This window comes from Musca vetustissima, unplaced genomic scaffold (assembly GCF_032173495.1).
Source record: "Musca vetustissima isolate MV318-11 ecotype Yass unplaced genomic scaffold, APGP_CSIRO_Mvet_v1 utg2237, whole genome shotgun sequence".
NCBI lineage: Eukaryota > Metazoa > Arthropoda > Insecta > Diptera > Muscidae > Musca > Musca vetustissima.
The window spans coordinates 74,259-99,726 of record NW_026882745.1 but is presented as its reverse complement, the minus strand read 5'-3'; the positions used below and the strand labels follow the sequence as shown (position 1 = coordinate 99,726).

The 25,468-nt window shown below is 36.0% G+C and overlaps 1 protein-coding gene across 3 annotated transcripts in view; it reads right to left on the bottom strand.

The window, feature by feature from the left end:
* Positions 1–25,260, bottom strand: part of LOC133329420 (serine/threonine-protein phosphatase 6 regulatory ankyrin repeat subunit A) — a 30,991-nt gene extending 5,731 nt beyond the window's left edge. For 2 of the 3 annotated variants that reach the window (XM_061537894.1, XM_061537893.1), the window contains exons 1-13: positions 24,776–25,260; positions 19,947–20,048; positions 11,419–11,520; positions 10,049–10,165; positions 8,646–8,738; positions 6,462–6,675; positions 6,101–6,396; positions 5,740–6,042; positions 4,252–5,679; positions 3,654–4,190; positions 3,392–3,598; positions 2,636–3,329; positions 1,170–1,265 (exon numbers count right to left, since the gene is read on the bottom strand). In XM_061537894.1, coding sequence (XP_061393878.1) covers positions 1,170–1,265; positions 2,636–3,329; positions 3,392–3,598; positions 3,654–4,190; positions 4,252–5,679; positions 5,740–6,042; positions 6,101–6,396; positions 6,462–6,675; positions 8,646–8,738; positions 10,049–10,165; positions 11,419–11,520; positions 19,947–20,048; positions 24,776–25,156 — 4,570 coding nt within the window. In that variant the 5' untranslated portion in view covers positions 25,157–25,260. The remainder of the gene's footprint in view (positions 1–1,169; positions 1,266–2,635; positions 3,330–3,391; positions 3,599–3,653; positions 4,191–4,251; positions 5,680–5,739; positions 6,043–6,100; positions 6,397–6,461; positions 6,676–8,645; positions 8,739–10,048; positions 10,166–11,418; positions 11,521–19,946; positions 20,049–24,775) is intronic. The other variant, XM_061537895.1, reaches the window with a different exon arrangement.
* Positions 25,261–25,468: the final 208 nt, after the last annotated feature.

The window sequence follows — 25,468 nt, the reverse complement described above, 5'->3', positions numbered from 1 at the left end:
GGATTTAAAAAAGAAAATAAAATAGTATTTGTTTTAATTGTCTGGCCATGCAATCAGTGTTTTACACAAAATTTAAAAATATTCATTAATAAATATGCAAAAAAAAAATAGAACATAAACATAAACCATACACTCGGAATATTTATAGCACACCGGAAAAATTGCAAAATAACTTAAATTTTGACGACATATAGGCCTTATTTGAATAAAATACGTTGTGCAGGATATGCGAGCTTATTAGAGTAACATGCATAAAATGAAAACAATTTAAACAAATGAAATATCCCGCTTTGACTACAACAATGAAATTTTATTTCAGCATATCAGATCCAAACGAACCTAGATAACAATGTAGCATACCAAGAATTTCAGATTTTTTGGGGTCTTTTATCCTCAAAAAGGTATCGACTTCTATATAGATATAGAAATAACAAATGCCACATAATAAAAAGCCACTTTCAAGAATTTTGATAAAATCGTGAATTTCTGACCGCAACCTACACAAATAAAAAATTATATATTTCTAATGTAGTCATAGCTGGACCTTTTGTGGGACTATATCAATGAAAGTGTTAGTAAAATAATTTATACCCATTTTTGAATTGCTTGAATATACGAGAACAAATGTTAATGTAAATGTTTTTTGATATTAAATAAGTTTTGGATACAAAAATATAATTAATAATAAAGTATGTTTAAATATAGTTGTGCTTCCCATCTTATTTCTCTAGTTAATACAACTGTTGCCGCGTATTAAGTTTCAAAATAAATTTTAATCGAAAATTAAAAAAAAAACAAAACAAAGAAACACACAAATAAAAAGTGTAAGTAATAATTATAATTATGGAGTAAACAACACTTTTCCACAACATCAATGGATGCACATAAAATAAAAAAGGATAACACTCAATAGTCGCACAAACAAACTGGGGAGCCAACATGCCATAGCCCGCAAAAGGCTCTTAGCAAGCTTCTTTCGGAATTATTCCAGCCACAAATAGAGCGTACAGAGGTGGAAATGTTGTTAAGATGCACAACTGTAAATAAAAGATGATTACACACAAACACACAACACCGAAGGCTAACAAATATCATTCACATTGAAAACATTGAAAGGCCCATTCGTCCCATTAGGGTCAATTGGCACCAGAGACGACTTAAAAACTTACGATCATCTTTATGTTTGCGCCGAAATTCGCTTAACATACTACGACTAGTATCCACGTAATTTTCTGGTGGCGGTGGACGAGGAGTGGGCATATCATCTAAACATATATAAAGTGATTAAATCGATTAAAACAATTTATATTAAAGGACAAGTAGTCAATGACACCTAAATTATCTAGCTGCAGCATTCATTTACAGTGGAAATGAGTTCTCCGAATATTTTTTGTGTTTTCCGCCAGACAGAACTTTTTATAACCTCCACCACGGGTGCACTATAATAAAATGTCAAACCCCACATAGAGCCGTACTACACATCAGTGAATGATTTTGAAATCTTTATTTAGGAAATGTAACAAATATGTGGAGAAATATCGACTATGTTCTTCAACGGTACTTTGTAATACACAGGACAGCGGAAATACTGTTTTATTTTTTCCTATTTTTTTTTTTTTTTAATATCAATAAGTAGATATCTTCCTACTTGGCCTGCCTGCAAAAAACTAAATCCAAATTATTATGATATATGGAACCAACATTATTTTTTCTTATGATTAAAAATCATATCGATAATTCTCAAAATACCGAACCAATTTTGGTATACATCAACAAATCGAATACTTCTATTTATATAGGACCAACGTTATATGGTGTAACCCCAATAGGTGACAAAATTTTGTAGATAAAATAAGAAGCCGGAATGCAAAATCACACCAAATTCGGCCCAAACTCGTGTCAACATCATTCAAATACCGAATATCGGGGTTACATATGGAGGCTATAGCAAAACGTGGTATAGCCTTCAAAACCACGCATCCTATCATAGCTATTTCGAGCTCTATTCTGATTTCAAGAGACAGACAAATAGACATGGCTAAATCGGTGTTTTATTCTGACAACAAATATATATTCTTTATAGGGCCCTTGGTGAATATTTCGATACATTGGCAATATGAATATACCCTCCATAATGAGGTGGAAAATGGCCCAGAATATTTAAACAGATATTCAAACCTCTAAACAGAAAGTAGTAAGCAAAGCAGTATAATCGGACGGTGCGGACCATCTGATACCAGAGACAACTCTAGGCGGTGTCTTCCCGGACGAGTCAATTCTTGTCAGTCGGCGTATCTAATCCATTTTAAAACGTTTTTTAATGTTTCTACATTACTGTATGCAAAAGTTTTCCACTGTAAATGAATGCCTGCAAATTTTAGGTGAGAGAACGGAAGTGGTCTGTAATTGTTCAGCATGCAAGAATATAACCATAAAATCGTTTGATACTTATCAATATCGCCATTGACGTATAGCGATACAAACACACACTCATACATCAGTAAGAATAATTCTAATAAAGAATAATAATTATAATAAATTGTATTGAACACATATGTGTACATACGTATGTATACCCATGTGTACGGCAACTAACAAATGAAACTATAAATTTAAGATTTTAACATCAACTTACCGTCGCTGAAGTAACCGCGATTGCGGTTGCGTTTCTCAAAGGAACGCAACTCTTCTGGCGTGAAGTTTGCAAACGACTGATTCAGTGCCACAATGTGCATGGAAAATCCAAAAACGAATATTGCCAAGACAGCAAGAAATCTCGCCAGATCTTTCAGAAGATCACCAATAATGATGGCCCAGGGACCAAACAGATGATGGAACGAGAGAAAGTCCAAAATTTGCACACAGGCACACAGGAAGGCCAAAGCAAAACATTGATTACGGCAGTAGATCAGGGTCGGCCAATACTCCTTGGACACGAAACAGAATGCCGCAACATGAACACCCACGCCGGCCATGCCCAGCAGCAGTACCAGTAGTTTTATTGATCCCAATCCTGACTTGTCGGACGGATTTGTCAACTCGAACAAAAGTAAACCACTCAACCAAATGAGCAAGCCTATTTCGTACCAGTAGGGGACCAAACTCAGCCGCAGCACCGGATATATGGGCGTAATGCCCACAATACTGAGGTGGATCATTAGGAAGATGTGGGAGGTAAGGTAAGACATGAATTTGATAATAGGCACTTTGTTGAATTTGTGGCCCATTGGGAAGGTGAAGCCTATCCAAACGGGTGGACACACAATGAAGGCAACCAAGAGTAGTAAAATTTTCCACGATGCCCATGTTAGGGAGCCTCGCCAAAGTTCCTGCAATTTGTCCAAAGGAGAACTTGTAAAGTTGTACGTATAGATTACAAATGTATGTTTACCTGAAGGTATCTTTGGACCACGGTATGGGCAATAACTTCCTTCTGTTCGTTCTCTATTAAAACGTCGAGAAATTCCACATTTCGTTTATCAGTTGCCTGTAGAATCTTCCCCGCCGAATCGGAGCCAGCAGCCAAGGCGAGTAATTCGGTGGCCATCGTTTCACATTGTTTACCGGCCGCAACGAGATCCTTGGCGCGTTCTTTCTCCTACAATGGAACACCGTTAATCGGCGATCTTCAATTAATCCCCTGTACAACCCACCTTTGTTGATAAATTTATGTAAATATTTGACAATTTTGCTGCAGTGTCTACAGGCGCGGGAGCCACCAGAACAAACTCTTGTATGGGTTTATTATTGTTATTCTTCGACACTACCATGAGGTTGTATACAAATCGTTTGTCCTCCATTAGACCATACGTGTCGTGCTCCTTGTTCAACAGATAGCGAAGCACATCGTTATGTCCCTCGGAAGCAGCAAACCATATAGGGGCGCATCCGTAATTGGTCTCCGATTTCGGCGATGCTCCTGCTTCGCATAGAAGTTTTACCACTTCTAAGTGGCCGGCTTTGGAAGCACAATGCAGTGGCGTCCAACCATTTTTGTCGGTTGCATTTATTTCTGCGCCTTGACCGAGCAGAATCTCCACCATTTGAAAATGACCATACATGGAAGCTATGTGGAGGCCAGTGCGCCCATGTCGATCTGTCGATTGAAGGAGTTCAGCGGATCGACTCAGAAGCAAACCAACCACTGACATGTGACCTCCGAAGCAAGCCAAATGAAGTGGATTATAGCCCTGTATGGAGAAGAACATTCGTTAGCGGAGTATCCGAGGTAAGACCCCAAGAAAAACTTACGTTTTCCGTTGAAGCTGCGTCCACTTGCACACCAGCCGAATTCAGAAGTAAACGGACGACGTTTTCATTCCCTGAAAAGGCGGCCAAATGTAAGGGCGTCATGCCCGATTCCGTGCCTAATTCCCCGAATAGGCTTTGGCCTGTGGGCGTTTCGGATTTCACTGTGGCCGGCACACTAGTCAACAATTCTCGCACCGTATCCGCTTGTCCATAGTAGGCGGCCACATGCAACGGTGTCAGTCCCAATTTCTTGCTGGTGATCCTCAAAGAGTTCGTACTCTTTAGAACATCCAATACCTGGCCATGCCCATTCTGTGCAGCGAGATGTACAGCTGTAAAGCCGGCTTTATTCTCCTCAGTACAAGACGCCCCGGCTCGTACCAACGCTTTTACCACATCCGCATGACCTCCTTCCGCAGCCAGCTGGAGCGGTGTGGCATCAGTCAATTTATTTCTAGCAGATATCACGCCAGATCGATCAAATTTCATAAGTTCTTCGATTACTTTAACCGAACCCTGCATGGCTGCGATGTGTGCACAGGTGTTTCCGTCCTTGCTGGTCGCATTCACCAACGATGGATGCTGCTGCAAAAATAATTTGGCCACTTCTGAGTAGTTGTTCTGCGCGGCGACATGTATTGGCTTCTGTCCCAGATCGTCGGTCGCGTCTATGTTAGCTCCCAACTCAAGTAGAAGCTGACATACCTCCATCTGGCCGCTGGCCGCAGCGAGATGAAGTGGCGTCTGTTTGCGTAATGTCAAAATATCGATGACGGCATTGTGATCCTTTATGAGGAACTTCACAAGGTGCGTGAAACCGTTCATCGCGGCCAGATGCAACGCCGTGCGACCAACGCGTGACTTGGAATTGATGAAGGCCTTGTTGGTAAGCAGAGCATCGCACACGTGCAGGTAGCCCCGCTCAGCAGCCAAATGCAGTGCTGATCGACCTTCAATATCGAACACGTCAACTCTGGCATGATTCGCTAAAAGGTTGTTGACCAGTTCCATGTGACCTCGGTGGCAGGCTATCAGCAGCGGGGTCCAACCCACCGAAGACTGGCGATTCATTGCCTTCTGGATTTCAGTGGGATTCATGTGGGCTATCATTTCCATCAGCACGTCATTGTTGCCTGCCATAGCGCAGTAGTGGAACGCAGTCTCCAAAGCATTTTTGGTCTGGAGCGAGACGTCTGCCCCGTTCTCCAGTAACATCCTCACAATTTCCTTATCAGATTCGGGAATCTTCACCTCCTCTTTTGTAATTTGGCATGTATAGTGTAAAGCGGTGGCCCCGTCGTCATTCACGGAGTTAATGTATGTAGTGGCTTTGTCCGGCCCGTGTTTCTCCTTACACACGTCTATCAAATGTTTAACAATCTCAGGATGACAAGAACGGCAGGCCATATGAAGAGGTGTTTCACCGGTCTGAAATCATTCACTTTAGAATACCGGAAACTGAAATCGCCAAGGTGGAGGGATACTTACATTGGACTTGTAGAGGGGATCGCCATCATCTTCGAGGAGTAGCATCAGCGTGGCCAGATTGCCATGACGGGCGGCAACATGCACCGGCGTCAGGCCATCATCGGTAGTTAAATTGGGACTAGCACCGGACTTAAGGAGCATTAAAGCACATCGATCTCCATCCTTAACTCTAGCGGCTATATGCAAAGGAGTTTCGTTCATTTTGCCACCGCGGACATGTACATCAGCTCCAAAACCCAAAAGAGTTTCGACAACAGCCGGTTTGGCTGACTCCACAGCTATATGCAATGCCGTGTAGTTATCCTAAACACAGACCGAAATATCATTAATAATTCATTCCAAAACAATTTACGATACCCACGTTAGTTGTCACATCGACTTTCTCCCCCTTCTGCAGCAGGGTGTTTATAATGCCAGTATGACCATAGGCTGCGGCGGTGTGTATACTCCGGGCACCATCCTTATTTGGCATATGCAAGTAGACACCTTTCTTGAACAACATTGTGGCGCACTCAGCATGGCCATTGAGCGAGGCTATATGCATGAGGGTACTGCCATCTTTGGTGCGTTCAAATATGCTGGCTTTGAACTTGTCCGCCAAAATCTCGATGACATGGGCGTGTCCATTTTCCGCCGCCAAATGCATTGGTGTGCGATCTGAAAATTTACAAAAGTAGTCAAATAAATAAATGACACCTTTATCATTGGTCACTTCAACTCACCTTGATTATCAGCTATGGACGCCGAAGCCCTAACTCCATAGAAATACTTTAGTAGAGCTTCATCACCTTCAGCAGCAGCGATGTGCAGTGGCGTTTGACCTTCGCCATTTTGTGTGTCAACATTTGTGCCATAATCCACCAAAATGCGAACCATGTCGACGTCCCGCCGTCTGGCGGCCAAATGTAAGGCCGTATCCCCATTAGCAGCAGTTGCCTGAGAACCAAATTAAATATTTGAGATGTAATGTAAAGATTGTGGCATGCCACCACATGCTATACGGAGACCAAGAAAACACAGTTGCACAAATTTATGCTGAAGGTCAAAGTTAATGTGGGCCAGATGCAAATCAGTTGGAGCGGCGCATGTTGCATATTAACCGAACACAGAAAACACGACGACCCACCTTTTGGTGGAGTTGCACCGTAGAGGCCAAAGGCAATTGAGGCCGTGCGTGCAGGCCAAAAGATGTGCACAACTTTAGTAAAGTTTTTTTGTTGTGTTTGTTTGTCAGCTGCAAAAGTTACTTGCCAAACTTACCCATTCAGCCGGCAAGAGAACGCCGACATTTCAAGCAACCGGTGGGAGAGTACGAGTATACAAACACCAAGTCATTTCGATAAAGTTTAATTATTTCGACATATCAGTGTTTGGGTGTGTGGCGATGGGGGTATTGAGGTGAAAATTCGCAACATTAATAAATGGATTACATACATTGGGAATACCGAAAACAAACCTTCACATATGTACACACTTACACATGTATGTATGTATGTGTGTAGAACATTATAGTTTAGTGTAAATTGTTGCTTGTACTCATTCAAAGTCTTAAGGGAAAGTTGCGTGATTTATATATTTGAATTTATAGATACACTGAGAGAAATACCAAACAAAATCGATATCCGTTACGCAAATATCACAAGTTCCTACAGTTTTCGTAGTTTCATCTAATATTAAAATATATAATTTTAATTTTTATTTTAGACAAAATTCAATTTAAAGACCCAAGTAAGCGGAGAGTGACGTTAAGGGAAAATACTACGGTTACCACTCTCCATTAGTAGTCTCTAGGTATGAAACCTGTGCTGGCATTCACATTCTTTGCAGACACCTCTTCAGCAATTTAATTAAGCACTCCCTTGTGTTTTCAAAAAATCACGTCATCCAGGCATTTAGTGACAAGTCATTTTTCGGTCATTTATTTATTTTGTCATGTGAGAACACCATACACTACACTTTTCCTTCAGAAGCTCTGGATTGTTGCGATAACATTCCAAAAAGTCCACACGTAATTTTCCGTCGTATTGTCCTTCCATAACGACGTTTTGATTCCTACTGAAGGATCTAATTTCAGATGAAGCGGACACATGTGCCCATCATGCGGGCGTAAGTATGCGTGAAAGTGTATTTGTAAAAGGCAAAGCATGTCACATGCGCCATATAAACAATCCGCACGAAATTTCGCCCATTATTGTCTCAGTGTATCCACGTTGAAGAAATTGTCGTGAAATTGAAATTTTCTAAATTGCCTCAACACGCAAAATCATTCTTAGCCGCTTCTTTCGCAATTATTATGTCGTATTAAATGTTCGCAGGTGGAAAATGACAGGAGAATGAACGGGTGTGCCATATCCACCTCATTACTTGAGAGAGAGAGGACATTGCTGCTGACAATAACTTTTCACTTTCTTGGATCGGTGGATGGGTATTGCAATGGAGGCATGTCATTGCTAATTTAACACTTTTCGTTAAGTAAAACTTAATTATTTAATGTGAGAATAATAAAGTCATGAATGTGCTGTCACACAATCAAGAAAACATACGCATGTTTTTGTCAGTTGCGAAAAACCTTGACTTCACTTCAGTAGCGTGTTTATATATGATTGTCAATGTAAAGTCTTTTTTCGCGACTGGTTGCACAAATAGTTGTTGAGATATGAAGCATTTTATTTTCGTATAGTAAGGATATATACTCTTTATAGAATCGAACAAATATTGAATTCAGTTATTTGACCTATCTGTGTTATAAATGGCATATCCTTAAAACTTGAGCCTCTGTTGCATTCAGCATTGATTTAGATTGTACGTTTATTACGGGAATAAAATAGCTAGTGTATAGTCAGTAATATGTTCAGTTGGATCCAACAATGTACATTTTTTAATGAAACATATTCGTAAAATCTTACCTTCAGTTGTTCTGCCGTTTGTGCCGACAATAATTCCCGAACCATCGACTGGTTGCCAGCCTCAACAGATAACAGTAGGGGTATCTTTCCTCTCTTTAAAAAAATATTTTAGCAATAAAGTGGATTTAATTAACTTTGTATATCAATATATTTAATTATTTTCATTTTGTTTTACGATATACACGCTCAAGCAAGGCCTATGACCAGATTATCCAGTAAGGACAACCGATATATACACAAGGCAAAAATTATTTATTTATTTTTCATTTTTTTTTTTTTTTTTTTTTTGTAAATGGAAAGTATTTTAGATTATTGTATACAACAAATATTTAAAATATCCTATACAAATTCATGGAAGATTTCGTTCATTCCTTTTGTTGATATACGATTTTTAGGTGAATCTTGAAATCATATTTTTATTACATGGCAACATAATAAGGCCTCACAAAACCAACATCATTCAATAGTCTATTTCCGTACTACTAATTTTGCCTATTTTCTTTGATATCATAAAGGAAAAATTGTTATCGTAGTAAAAAATGTTACATTCTTGCAGGTTTTGGAACAGATCATAAATAATTTTAATCTACATCAGGACAAACATGCAAAAAATATTTGTTGTCTTTAATTATAGTAATATTAATTATAAATTATTTTTTCTCTTTTTCAACTATTTTGAATATTGACGTATTTCTACATTTAGGAAAAGTGATGTACTTTTTTCTGTTGGTACAAAGGGATTTTGCATAGGATTTCGAGCATATTGGGTTAAATTATTAAAGTTCAGCTTGATTTAGAAATTAAGTCGGGATAATGCATATTATAAAAATAAAGTGTATAGTCTAAACGCGCATTAAAGGGTTAAGAGCATATTGGAAAATATATCAGTGTGTGTGTGTGTGTTTATGTTGGTTTGTGTTACGATTTATGTTTTTCTTTGTTTCCGTTTGTATTTCTGTTACACCTGTAGTTTTCTAGTCTGTCCCTTTCCCCATTTGTATTGGTTGTTGTGTCTACTGCTATTGGCGGTATTGTTGTCTATTTTCACGAATGAAGGGTTGTTTCGTTTAGCTTTATGCCAAAATGGAAATGTTTATGTTTACATTGGTACCGACTGTTACGACTCCGTCAATCAATTCTTCATGTTCTATTGGTATTCTTTATAACTTCTGTCTGGTAAAATTCAAATGTTTTTACAAGCATTTAAAAAGCAAAACTGATTTTTGTATCCATTCGAATAATTGAATACCTAATGGGACTAATAATTAAATACAAAAATTCACTCATTACAATATGTCTGTAGTATATGATAAAAGATGTAAATTTGTGATACATAATGGGTAATATCAACACATTGGACCATATCCGTTTTTGTCTTTTTTTTTTTTTTTTTGTTTACTTACTCCGTCGGTTTTTAGTCGTATATCCTTGCCAGCCGCTGCCAATAGTGCTCTCAAAATATTGGTTGCAGTTCCTGTTTGACGACTGGATACCAAATGAACAGCGGTTTGTGAACGCGACTGAAATATTCAAAATGAAAAATACTGTTACATTTAATGATTATTAAAAACCGAATCGGCTACAATTCCTAACAAAACTCAATTGCAACTGAATATCTGTTCCGTTTGTAAACAAGCATGGAACCTATTAAGTACGATTCTCGTTTTTGCAATTGTACTTGCATTTATAATTATATTTGTTTTCGAAATCCAGAAGATTGACATGCCCTAGCAATGCAAAACAACTTGCGCAATGATAACCAAATGTAATACACCTCCGCTTTACGTCCTTTCCATAGTTTTAATAACTTCCTAAAGATTTGCAAAGTTGCACATCCACTCCAATATCAACATAGTATAACAAATGTGGGAAATAATTTAGATGTATTTGCATTTACTTGAAATATTACCATTACCTCACAAATAAGCAAACTCAACAATTAGTATAAGGATGTTAATGTATTTTATTCGCTGTCGGCTATTGACAACATTTCAATCGAATTCGAAGAACTCAAAATATTTAAAAATAATCTAATTGTGTCTTTATGCTTTTGGTAATCTACAAGTTGAGCCTGATTGGATGTATGTGTTATTACGGGTTTTAATTGTATGAACTATGATCCATTGCCCCTATATGACAATTCCACATAGGTTATATTTTATGTTTGTTCTTTGGTGGACAGCCTTCCTAACGATGAACAAGGGATATTGAAATGAGGTCACATGTATACTACAATATCATTTTTTGGAAACAATTTGCATTTTCTTTACCATTTAAAAAAAAAAACTTGAATCAAGGTTAACTTTGAAAAATGCATAAATTTTGGAACATTTTATAGTTATTAAAATGCAAATTATTTTTGTCCTCTTAACTGGCCAACCTTGTGGTTGTTAATTGAGTTGAACTTGGCGTTTGGTCACATGCATCTGTATGAACACAATCCTTATGCAATTTACTTCAACCCAAGAAATAACAAAAAATAAAGAAATATAATTTAATAATGGCACCTGAAAACGGTAAACCTCCTGCAAGAAACATTGCAAGCATGAAGTTGCAACGGCATGTCGCAATTAGTTAGTTCAGCTACTTGACCTTTACCTAATGACACGCAGGAATTTTCCACAGAATAGTTTCTACTTCGAAACGAACACTAATAATGCTTTTTGAAAAGGAACTCCAAATTTACATGACGTTCCTCGTTTGTTTCTGTTCGGAATTCCCAATGGTGGGAGGGAATTAGAAAAAAAATGTGAGTTTGAGTTTTTATACTTACACCTCCTGTTGAAAAAGGATCAACGCCACGTTTGTTCAGCAACAGTTTTACGACATCCTCACGCGAATACATTGCTGCAATGTGCAGCACATTATAGTTGTCCTATGAATGTGAAGAATCAAAAGGAGAAAGGGAATAATAAATTAGAATGATTGTATTATAAAATGTATATGTATATTTATGTATGTATATAGAAGGCCGAGTTAAATTTGTAAGTGTGAAAACCGATTCTGGGTATGTTTGAATGATTTAGTAACATGACATTTTCGAGTAAACACATCTTACAATCTTACCAATATTCGACATTTTACAAGAGTCTGGTCACATTCTTCCACACAATTGGCAGAGATTAGGCTATTTAATTACATAATTAGTTCGCTTGTATTCGTTGTTCTTTGTTCATAGAAAAGCAGCTATCCTTCCCGAAAATAGGAACTGTTGAACCTGATGTTGTATTTTTTGGTTCGGACATGTTCTGAAAACACGCTGAGTCTGTTACTATTTTTATACCCTTCACCACAATGTGGTACAGGGTAGTATGTCTTTGTGCATATGTTTGTAACAGGCAAAAGGAAACGAGATAGACATATGGTTCCTTTTGAGAATATGCATAGAATCACTTTCTGAGTCGATTTATGCACGTCCGTCCGTCCGTCTGTAGATGTTAAATTGTAAACAAAGTACAGGTCGCATTTATGATCCGATTTGGATGAAATTTGGCACAAGTCACTTATTTGGTCCAAGGTAAATGGGGACCCAAGGCCCTATATATCTTTCGATTTGCACGAAATTCGGCATAAAGTACTGAATTTGGTCAAGAATGACCTGTGCCAAGTTTCGGGAAAATCGGGTCATCTTTATATATAGCTCCCATATATATTTTCGTCCGATTTAAGGTAAATGGGTCTCCAAAGTCCCTATATATCTTTCGATTTGTGCGAAATTTGGCATAGGGTACTGAATTGGGTGCAGAATGATGTGTGCTAGGTTTCGTGAAAATCGGTTCAGATTTAGTTATAGCTCCAATATATATTTTCATCCGATTTAATGAAAATTGTGCACTAAAGAACCAAAGATTGGCCGTCCCGCACACAATTGTGGACAATGTACTGAAGTTACTATAACCTTTCGTGTGTCAAGTTTCCTTGAATTTGGTTCAGATTTACATATAGCTACTATATATACTTTCGTCCGATTTTAAGTAAATGGTGTACTAAAGACCCATAGCTAGGCCAATTGGCAAAACGTACTGAAATCAATATAAATTAATCTCGGGCAAGTTTCCTTGAAATCGGTTCAGATTTAGATATAGTATAGCTTTCATATATAATTTCGACCTATTCATGTTGATTGCAAACCAAATAATCAATAGGTGCTTGATTGATATTACATTTTAAACAGTGAAGCACACCAAATAACGTGCGTAAAGTTAGCTTAAATTCTATTTACAAAGTATGGACTAGATTGCAGAATGGCATGTGTAAGGATTGATGTTAGTCAGTTTACTTATAGATAAAGATCGCATTTTTAAGTTCGTTCAATTTCATGTCAATGTTCCTTCGAAAAGACGACATCTGTAAAGATGCATATGTAGAATATCCCTATAGTGATGAAGGGTATCATATAGTCGGCCCAGTCCGACTTTACTGCTTTCCTTACTGGTTTTTATACAGTTATGTGTTGATATGTGATGCACTTGCCAAATCATATTTGAAATTTACGTGGAAGGCATTTATAGAGCTTTACGTTTGTTAATCGATAATAAATAATTTGAGAAACATCCAGGTAAAAGGCAATTTAAGTCTTGTACACTTTTGGTTAGTTCTCGTACTGCAATAATCTATTTTCCTCTTTGAAATATTTAAACGTCTCTTTCCAAACGAGTTTATTCTATAGTATGGATAATATGTCCAGGCCACATTGAATTACAATAGTTTATTTTCAAAATCTAGATAATATCGAAGGAAAACAAATTATAAATCTGTGTGTTTTTTTATTTATTATTATTTTTTTTCTTTTTTTTAAAGTTCAACTGGGACATCTATAAACATACACTATCCAAATTTCGTATTATCTATTTGATACTTATTTTATATTATGTTAAAAAAGTAATATATAGCCAAAAACGTCTACATGTTTTTCTTCTATATATTTATTCCATATTATGGCGATATCGATTTTACTTATAGTATCAATAACCTGATCCCGGCTATGAGTAATGGGATCCAGAGAGAAGTTCCTCAATATACCCCTAGTTGAGTAGGTCTATTACGTGCGACTTCGATCCATTTGGTATCCAGTTTTATATACTAATGTCATGCATAAATTATATCCAAAGTATATCGGCATGATACCAGATTTTAACTGCAATTATTAATAAGATCTTTTTATTTTTCATAAATATTTTAGGCCAATGTCTATTGTGTGGATTTTTCAAATGTTCATAATCTATTTTGTCTTTTGCCAGATATATTCCGTTGAAGTTTCGTACATGGCCGAGGTTCTATCACATTTTATCGCCTCACGCTATCAGTTACTTTGCCAGAAATATTACAAAATCCATTTGTTGATTGCTTAAGATAACACCAAAGATCACGCATAAACAAGATCTAGAATTTTCTGTCTTAGCACTCGTTTTCTCCTAATATTTCCTTTTTTAATGTGAATAAATTCATTTCTTTTAATTACATTAAATGTGGTTGCACGAATTTCGTACGAAAATCACATTTTGAGATCGGAGGACCTACCCAGTTTGTAATTGCCATATGTCAGTGTGTTCAGAGCTGCACCTATTTCTTGGGTTCTTTGCGAATCATGTAACATCTCTCTGTATGCATGCAATAAATTCATCAACATAGAACATCCATCAACACATTTTAAGTGCCCCGGTTCGGGTGTGGTAACAGGTCACCAATTCATACTGTCAGATTTTAAAATAGCCATTCTATTTGGGGTCATTATGTTAAGTGAATTCCATCGCAAGCAAATGTCACGACAAACACCGTTATAGGGCCGAGGACAATTGGTGTTCTAAGTGTTTTAAGCAAATGAGAAGCCAAGTTGAAAGAAAACTTATTACAAGAATTTGCGGACAGATAGGCGTAGAAATTTACTCCATGTTCCAATGTGAGTCATGGTGTTCGCTACTGACGCCAATTTATCGTCTCGTTATGGCTAAAACTTATCCGCCGATGCAACATTTCTATGTCAGTTTTGGTGTTAGGTGTCGGCTCAAAGGTCGACGTCGCGTTCTTTGTTGTGTGTCTGCACGTTTTCATTGTGAAACCCACACAGTCACGTCAGTTCAAACATCCATGTGAACGTACATCGAAGCAGACCGGAAATAGTAGAACAGCGAACATTCTTGCCGACTTGATTTACTTTTAAAATATTACGGCCGTGTTTGTGTTTGTTGCTTTGGCCTACTTTCGTTTGGTATGGGACCCACAACAATTAAGGAGTTTTTGTTTGATTGTTTTGTTATTGTGTTCAGTCCTTTTCACCTGCTGTCTGTATATTCGTTGTAATGAAGCCAAGTTTCCAAGCGTAGCTAAGAAATGATATTTTCAACTGCAGTGTTTTTTGCTCGAAATCCATAATTCTTGTCATTGTTTTCTTTTGTTATTCTATGTCCATTGGATATGCAAAATATTTCTACTTCAGTCGAAATTTGTAAGTTTACAAAATAAAAATACAAAGGGAAGGCATGGCTTTCTTTTTAAGTTGGCACATTCATGAAATCCCCCATATTAGGGTTACTTTGACACTGTTACTTTGTTTAGTTTTTGTGATAAAGTAGCCAAATGGTGTTGACCGATAACGTCCCTCATATAATATAACAGTTTAAATATTACAATGTAATCTAAATGATTTCTTATGCTTTCTCCGCTTATGGGAGGGCTACGAAAAAGAAGAATTACTATTTGAATAACTCTGTTTTCGCAGATCATGACATTTTATTTTCTGTAATATCGAAATTCAACATTTTCGTATTTTTAATTGTTTTTAAATTAACAACAATGTTAGCATCACAAAATCTTATCAACTACAGTTTGGTTTTGGTTGCAATTACAAAATTACTATTATCGAATATTGTTACAGATTGACCTCCTCAAACTTGTATGTCCCAAACTGCCTGTTTTTCGATGAGGCTCATTTTAGCCTTAACAAAGGCAGCCCCAGGAACAAAATAAAATTTGGAAATAATATTCCTTATTCTAGTATGTTGAATAACTAACAATGGAATTAGGTCCACTTATAAGTCAATTAACTTAAGAAAACCCACGCCTAGCAAATGAGTAATCCAGTGCCGTCATTGTGCCAAATAAAATGTAATTGTCATCACATCCGTTGCGAGTACATGGAATATGACCTTCCTTTGTAATTAATGGTATTTTCTTTTGTCCCGCACAGGAATGCGTGCAAGAAACCTTGATATTTATGTTGACACTTGATTCATCCACTATCATTATGCCGTAAACATGAATGGCATTCCATCACCTGGCCAGTAATAGAGCATTTCATGACAAAGGCTATTTTAAAGTAATTGAAATCAGCATACGTTCGTACCGAATGACTGTGATGTTTTCTAAATTAGTTAATTGTAATATTCTGCTCACTTGGCTGCCAAAAACGATGTTGTCATTTTCAACACTCCTTTATTTTTTTTTTTTTTTTTTGGTACCAACAGTGAAGTTCAACACTTAGTTACATGAAGAAAAAATCCCTTGATTAATTTTAGCTACTCTTGCAGTGACTCAATCTTCAACTCCGATGATTAAATTACTGTGGCACTAATCAGTCTGTCATTGTTAAGGCATTCAGCAGCACGACATGCTATTTCCTCAACTTCGTGTGATTTGAAAAAGGAGAGTGAAATCATTTGTTAGTGGCGACCTCGTTGTATGATATGATTAATACCAAGATTACAATCAGGAATGGAAGTAATTGTGTTTATTTGCAATCGGTGTAATGGTATATTGTTTGAGAATTCTCAATTTTTCTTTTCCCGGGAAATAGGGAACACCTGAGGTTTCATATATCATATTTTATAAATATAGCGAGCTGATTTCAACAAACAGGCGAACATCATCGAAAGGAGTTCAACACCCAAAACGGTATTCTAGACTGAAGTTAAAACTATTTATGGAACCGGCGATAATCGTAACGCAATTAAAAAAAACTTTGGAACTTTTTCAGATTTCAGCACTTATTTAGATTTCAGTAAAAGTGTGAAAAGTACAAAACAGACAGGCTTTATACAGAAAAATATATGTTTAAACTAGCTGACCCCGGCAAACGTTGTCTTACCTTAGCTATATTGTTGATGTATAAGTTTCGGTATTTTAGATTTGGTTTAATACTCATAAGGTGAAGTGTACAGATCGTTTGTAATACCTTCGTGTTTATCAGAGCTCACTTAAAGTAGCATTACAGAACTGAATATCTACAATTTTATGTTTCGGTGGGCATAATGGTATTAATTAAATTCGTGGAAAATAAATTTAAATTTAACAAATTTAAAAGGACATTTAAGTTTAACTTTCAGATTTAATTAAATTTTTCCAAATATATTTATACAACTTCAACATTACGATAGTCCAATATTAAGTAAGCTTTTTATAACCTCCACGATTTAAGATAGAGCTTTGAAATTTGCACATACATTGTTACTACTCTTAGGGTATTTCGTATTCAAAATACTCAATAGTGGTTGCTTATTGAGCAGAAAATTTCACTTCTTAAAATTATCAATATTGACCCAAGTATCCGGGTAGCCCCCATAAAGATTTCCTTTACTATTCAGTATTTTGCTGTAATTTTATATCTACCCATGTATCCGAATAACCCCCACATTATTCCATGCTTTGGGGGTTTTGTGCACGTTTTTAAATCTAATAAGTTGTAATTTTGGTATACTAAAAATATCAATATTGGCCCACTTTTTGATGAAGCCCACATAAAGAGCTACCCACAATTTTCGGTATTTTGGGAATTTTGGTCACCTGTTTCAGCCACATTGGCTGTAATTTTATATTATGGATGGTCATTGAGCAAAAAAATGTCTCACTAAAAATTGTCAATATTTGTCCAAGTTTTAAGGTAGCCCCCATATGGTATCCTTCATTGTTAGGTATTTTCTCATGTGGTGTCAAATCGTCCTACCAAAATTAATATATCTCCATTCCTGTAATATGTCATTCCGGGATATTGGAGATCAATGTTATGATATAGCTCCTACATACAGGTCGCGTCCCATTTTCGGTATTATAAAGATTTTGACCGAATTTTCTTATAGAGTTGGCTATAATTTGTCATAACGAATTACTGTGAATAAAAAACGTATTCCCAACATCAAACATATAGTTTAAATAAGATAATTGAAGTTCTTAAGGCGAGTTTGGGCTCTAAACCCACACGATTTCAAACGTCAATTCCATACCGTATACGTGGTGTTAATACAGTTCACAAATCCTGGGGTATATTTTACGTATACGCTATGGAATTTGAGATCGAGTGTATTTCGTAAATCTAAACGCAGTTTATTCCCTGTTTTACCACCTGTGTGTCTGTAATTTTAAATTTTTTTTAGAATCTACATATTGGAAGTTAAAAAGTTCGATCCTAACGATGTCCTCATTTAATATATCGGTAGTTGATATATTGCGGTATTTGAGGTATAGGTAACATCAGGAAACTCTTTGTTACAATAAATGTTTTTGACGGAGGTTTTGGAATAAATGTCATATTGATAGTTTTGATAGTTATTCCCTTTCCAGCTTAGCTCAATGATAAAATTTTTTCGTATAGTAGTTTTCTCTGTGATACAAATTTTTGGTACCGTATATATGCGAGGTGTTGTGTTAATAAGCTCAAAGATATTAAAATTGGCACCATATGGTACCACTTGATTTAATATTTGCTGTGGATTGCAACATTTTAGGTACTTTTAGGAACAACATGTTCCTACGGAACTATTATTTTCAAACAAAATAATTTAGGGCATGTATGTTAGAATCAGAGTTCCCTGAATGGAAACGAACTCGATTAAGAATATCTTCTGATTTTCCATCCTTGCATTTGACCAATTAAAATAGCTCGATACTAAATTCGCGGAAATGCAAATATGCTTCATAATACATTTTTGCAAATTTTTCACGGTTTTTAATTTCTTCTCACCTTTTAAACCTTCCCTGGAGCTCCACGAAATTTCCAAGACTAAGATAAGAAAAATCCGTTCAAACAAGCGCAAACAACCGCAAAATTATACTCCATATTAAATTTAAGGGGACCCCCCATTCTCGGGGTCAAAATTTTTTTTGATTTAATTCGATTCTACATTAACTTAAGAATGTCCCTACAAAATTTCAAGTTAAATCGGTGAAGATCTTCCTTATTTTTTAACTTGGTGTTTGGTCAAAATTCGGCGATTTTTCAAAAATATTTTTTCAAAGGTCCGCCATTTTGTTAATTTTAAATCTTTTTTAAATCTTCAAATATATATATATATGCAAAGTTACAAACCTTAACAAGCATTGGTATTGATTTACCAGCCCATTGAAAATGTTGAAAAATTAAAATCGAGAATGGGTGGGGTTCCCTTAATTCAACTCTTCAATTTTGCTGAACATACAAATTAAAACAAAGTGTGAAATACTTCTCTGACCGCTAACTATTATTTGAATACAATATTCTTTCCCACACTCACAAGCACAAAGAAATATTAACTTCATATTTCAGACATAAATAAAAGGTAAAATCCCTCTACCAAAATAGCCGGTTTCATTCGCAATATGTGGGGGACAAAATACACACCGCCTACTGTGCTTTGCAACGTCAACTGCGACCGTCAATCTCTACCAAACGGTTCATAAAAATTGCCCTTGGTCAACACACCCGCATGGAGTGCTTACACCAACATATCCAACTAACGATTCACACAAAACAATGAAAAAATAACAAAAAGTTTATTTGGGTCAAGGATTTTTGGCAATGTTTAATTTGTGAAAAAAAAATAGTAACAAAGGAATATCGCGTCTAATTCGAATCATATTTCGACTATAGTAAATCGAAACGCATATTCTATAAGACAATGCTTCGTACTCACATCCCAAGAAATTTGTAAATATTTCGAAAGAGTCATCTGGCATCGAAATGCCAAGGGACAAAGTTCATTAAACGCATCTGCACTGAATCAACCCTTACTCCCCCACGACGTTACACCAATCACATGGCAAACGTCGACGAGTTCCGTATTTTGGCTTTTCGGGGGCGCGCACTGACGCACTTTGTTTTCTTATGGATTCCATTACAACTTGCTTGGCAGGTACATAAATTGTTGCGTGCTCCGCTGCCTTTTATTGTGCCAGACCGACTTCCTTTTGACCAACTTTGATTTCAGTCCCTTAAAATATGTTGTGTATTGATTTTGGTTGTTTGTTTTCATTTTTATGGCAGTTCTCTTCTTCATGCGCTTCTCGATTCACATGTTTGCTAAATAAACAATGAACATCAGCGATTTTACTTACATTATTTCGAGCTCCGACATCTGCTCCCAGTTCAATCATTCGATCCATAATTGAGGTTTTATTGTCTTTGGTGGCATACATTAGGGGTGTCATTCCCGTATTCTGTAAAATATAATGAATTGAAATTAATTAGCAACGCTTTATGGAGAAATTTAATAAAATATCGTCTTCTATTCGTCAGTGAAAGCAGGCTTTATTTTATTTATTGAAAGAAGTCACAACCATGGGTCTTCAACGTATCTAAGACCGGAACATGAATATATTTGGAACATTGTACGTATGTCATTTGACTAATTCTATTACAGCCAAAATCCAAAAATGGAAGTTTTGGATTAAAGTGGTCTAATTTATTTATGAATTTTATTTAATGCGGTCATGGTATAGCTATAACAAGGGGATTTAATTAACTACTGACGTCCCGCCTGATTAAGTTTTTAGTTTATAAGAGCTTCTATTGACATTTCAGACGTTTAAAGAATATCCATAGATATTGATAGATTTTAGCAGCATTTTTTATTCGGTTTGTTTGGTAATCATGTCAGTTGTCACATTTGAGTTTTTCCCTTTTTGACATGCCTTCCAGATTCATACTTATTTTATTATAATCAACATTATTATATTTTAATCTCAGTCAATGTCCGTCAGCCTCTCTGTGTGGCTGGTGCACATAACTCTCGAATCAAGATAGGGAATATCAGTCCAATTCTTCTGTCACCTGCCCCACAAACAAAGTTTCATCGAAATAAAAAAACCAAATAAAAACATACAATGATTTTCGCCCTCACATGCAAAAACTCAAAAAAATAAACTATGTTGACCCACACTTTTCCTGGTAATATTTCTATCATTATGGCTAATAATTAGGTGATTCTATAGAAATACTATTTTAAATAATTAAATGGAGTAAATTATATTTTAGTAATTAATATGCAAAAGTTCATCCATTCCTACAAAGGGAAATAATTTATAAAAAAATCAAAAAGCCACAACATTAATATATAACATAATGTGGCTCATCGAAATACCGATTGTCATATGTTCGCAATCTTATAAAGATCTAGACATGTTTGTCTATCCGTTTGTCTGTCCAATATAGTCTGCAAACAAAATACAGGTCACAGTTATGGACCAATCGTTACGAAATTCTCATGTTAGTTTGGTTTTGGACAAAGAAAACACAATTATGCCTCGAACTTCGCGAAATTTATATGGGGAAGGCGCCAAATAATAACGACATCTAGAGAGTCGAATGGCCAGGACTCTTCTGTGAAAAATTACAAAATTTGCATTATATGCCGAATAATTTATTCCACAAGGACATTGACCGGAGTAATAGATAGTGTATCCTAGAGGAGTGGTTCACCTATAAATATATACTAATTATCAATTTTCTAGTCGCTCTATTGTATACGGAGAATGGAATCCGGTCAACGGAAAAGCAGGCCAGTTTTTACCGATCATTAGGTCCATATTTAGCGGTTCTAATGGACGAAGACTTTTGTGGAAAAAAATTTAAAAGCATATATGTAAATTTTATTGATTTATATACTCGGATGGGGGAGTTATACTAAAATGTTCTCAGGGTTTACATAATCTGATATAGTTTAGTATTATTATCACACCAAGAGTTGTATATCCTGCGGAATTTTTTACCGACACGGGAAGTAGTTTCGCATAAAATGTAAGTGTTAGTTGTGTAGGGTATCATATGATTGGGCCGTCCGACAATACCGATCCGTTCACTGTTTTAACATTTAACACCTCATGTAAAATGTACAGAAATTTCAATGTGAAATCAAAAAACCAAATATATCCAAATTGTAATAAAATCCGATTCAGCCTGTTTTTTTCAAAATAAAAAGTAATAAAAAATTCTAAAAAAATGTGTGTGTTTTAATATGAAGTTGAAAAATTACTAAATCCAGCAGGAAAAACACTAAATTTGCAACACTGCTGGTAATACAAGGAAGAAAGTCGTGAGGCACTGTAGAGGCTATTGATTGATTTCCCATTACTTTTCTTATATAATTAATATTGGGAAGCTTACATTTTAAATTTTGTGAAACTCGATAAAAATCGGAATTTGCTTTAAATAAAGAAAAGCAGCCCAGAACTATATTAATCAGAATCTTATAATCTTATATTAATACAATTAGTGGTAATGTTGTCACCTTTACCATGATCACATTTTAACAAGTAAAACAACTTTAAATGGGCCCATACTAAAAATACTTCATACTCGTGCTATAAAAAACACGGAATGGCACATTTTTGAATCTTCGGATAGCTTAACACTTCAAAAGGTGTACCGTTATATAAGCGATATACCTAAATGTGGACTGTTAAAGAACATCCTAGGAGTAATTGCAATGCATGAGCACAGTTTCAAAGTTCTATCGTAAATATTGAGAATTCTGTTGTGAGATCAAACGAAGTCGACGTAGAACTATAATCAAGAACATATGAATATTAAATTTAGACTCATTTCCCATAGCAGGAATATTTCCAATATCTAATCGCAGGTATCTTACTTTGAATCGATTGCATTTCTTTGTAGGAAGTGCTAAATCCTTTTATGATTTTTACAATTGAAAACATTTCATGGGATACAAATTCATTTTGCTTACCGTGAATCAGCACACTTTTCAAAAATGTTTACAAATTCATAAATATCAAATTTTCAAATGATTTTATGTATGATGGTTTTTATAGAATATCCTTTAGTCTAATCTTAAGTAAAAGTTCATAAAAATTTGAAATAGAAATACGAAGTTGTAAAAAAATTATAGCCCTAACGTATATAGACCATGATATATAGGGATGTGACTCGATTTGAGCAACTAAATACACATACTTGACTCCAATTCTAAATTTGTGATTCTATACTATATGTATTGGCAAATTTGACAACAGATATGAACATGAGAAGTCCAAAATTTTATGCATAAAGATTTTACCTAGTTGTTATGATATTGTTACAAGAAAGCAATGTTAAACTTCTTAATCCTTCATTCATTGTGATAGAATTGAAACAACACCAATAGCATGGAGATATAAACTTCCACCATATTGGCCATTTAAAAGAAATCGTTATTCCTCTTTTTTAACATTTTTCATCATAGAAAATTAAAAATGCATAAAAACGCAATTACAGTTAAAAGGACAAACGTACACATTAACTTCGATTTACCGTTAATAACGTGTGTAATTTTTGGCAGATATTTAGAGCTAAAGCGCTATATTTCAATATTGAAATAGAAAAACTGTATATTATTAGGTTGGGGAAAAATAATTATTTTTATATGAACTAAGAACTACCAAATATGCACCGTTTTGTTGTATGATTTGTTGCCATTTTAAAGGTAACTTCATAATGCCTATCTCATAGAAGTCCTGGTCTCTATTTGCAAAAAAACTCTAGTAGTCGATTTTCACAGTCCTCCGTAGATACTAATTTCTTATCATTAAACACTTTTTGCAATGCAAGTTAAATAAGATAATCGCTTGGTGCCAAGTCCCGACTGTATGGCGGATGCATTAAAACTTCCCAACCAAGCACCCGAAGTTCCCGGCGAGTCACTGTAGATGTGTGAGGCCTAGCATTTTCGACGACCGCACTACATATCCGAGGTGCATCCAAAAGTCCAAAAGATTAGACATTACCCCCATTCAATAATAATAATTATGTTACCTTACAACATAGATTTGTATACAAGTTTTAAAGAAAATACTTTTTTCTTATTGAGATTACAAATACGTTCTGATTTTCATATGATATATTATTATCTGTGATTTGTATTACTCCTTCGCCAGCGCAGAGAACACATTGATTTCTATTGATCACAAATTATTCCTAAGTGATTTTCTCAGGAAGATATCCATGATCGTGAAAATTGGGATCTTTGAAAATCACTTCGGTGAGTGGTAAATGCAACATCCACGCTTGTATGTACAACAAATTTTCCTCTCTCCACTTCATTTGTGTTTCTTTCTCCAAATAGTACACAATGCACATTTTTGGTATAAAAAACATTTCATTCTATTCGATTTTTCATATACTCGCGATGTTAACAATTATTTGTCTAGAATAATATTTTCCTCCCCGTAAAAGTGAATAGAATTGTTGTCAGTAAATATAGCAAAATATACATGTCTTGGAATGCTGATATAAACCTCACAGATATATATATATATATATATATCCCTTCATCAATTGTTTGTTGTCATTCGATACTTGTAGTAATGTTCCTGCATATCTGCTAATACTCGTATTGTATAGGCATCTTGTCTGGTCGCATTTAAGGGTGGGACTAAAGGATTGAACCCAGAGACGTGCATGCCTATTTATAACAATCACAACAATAATAATAAACCAAAATCAATAACATGGAATGATGAGACACTGCGACAGCAGTAATAACAACAACGTTGCCGTCAGACCAACCAGACGAACCCAAGTCTATAAGAAATGTGCCCATGGTATTAGGGAATGAAGTGTCAGTGGCTGAGGAAGGGGCCAATGTGAAATACCACTAAAAGGTTCATAGATATTTATGCAGATGTATTTATTGCAAAGTATCGTGTTGCTTGTTGTATTTGGTGTTTGGGGTTTGTGGGTCGCTTTGGTGTTTTCGGTTATTTTGTCAAATAAACAACCAAATTTGGGTTGATAGGGGCGACGGCAGCGAGGGGTAAAATTACTATCGACAAAAAATGGAAAAAATGTTTTCAATTGATTTTTGTGATTTTCGTTGTAAAACGGAAGTACTTGACTGCGTTGTCATGTCCCATTTAATAGCCGTTCGACATAAACGACGAATATTACTTACCGGATCGTGAACACCCGCCAGGGGAATGGTATTGCCGTCTTCGCCTTGATTGGCTACATATTTTTCCAACTTCTTCAATTCCTGTTCGACGGGAGTCCATTCACTTTTCATGGCCAGAGCCAAGACTTTATTGGCCGTTTCTCGTATAGATGCCCCCGCACTGGGAGGTTTAGGTGCTGCTTCACCATCTTTGCGGTCTCCATTGACCGAACTGTCATCCTTAGGATCTGATTCGGCTTTGCTGGCCGGAGTATTACGTTCACTGGCGGCCGTTGACTCGTCCGGTGTAGTGCTAGCCGCTCCTGTTACAGATGAGGGTGTCTTTCGACCCACTCCGCCAGCTGCTCCACCTCGTCCACCTCGCTTACTTGGCTGAGACATGGTTTATAACCTAATGCATTGTAGCTTAGCTACTGGGTTCGACTATACTTTGCGGGTTTTCATGCACACTCAGCGAATTACACAACACCTGACATTGAAATCACTTTTTGTACGCTATCTTATGGAATGAAACATGGTTTTCATTTGTAACAATATTTAGTATTTTCTTATTTTTTTAAGCTATTTGCTATTTAAAACTGCAAATTTCACTATAAAGCTATTTTTCTTCGATGTTATTCCAATATTTGCCAGCTTTTCGTTTTGTTGTTTAACCAAAATATCTATGGTAAACCACTTCTCTATGAAGTTGCC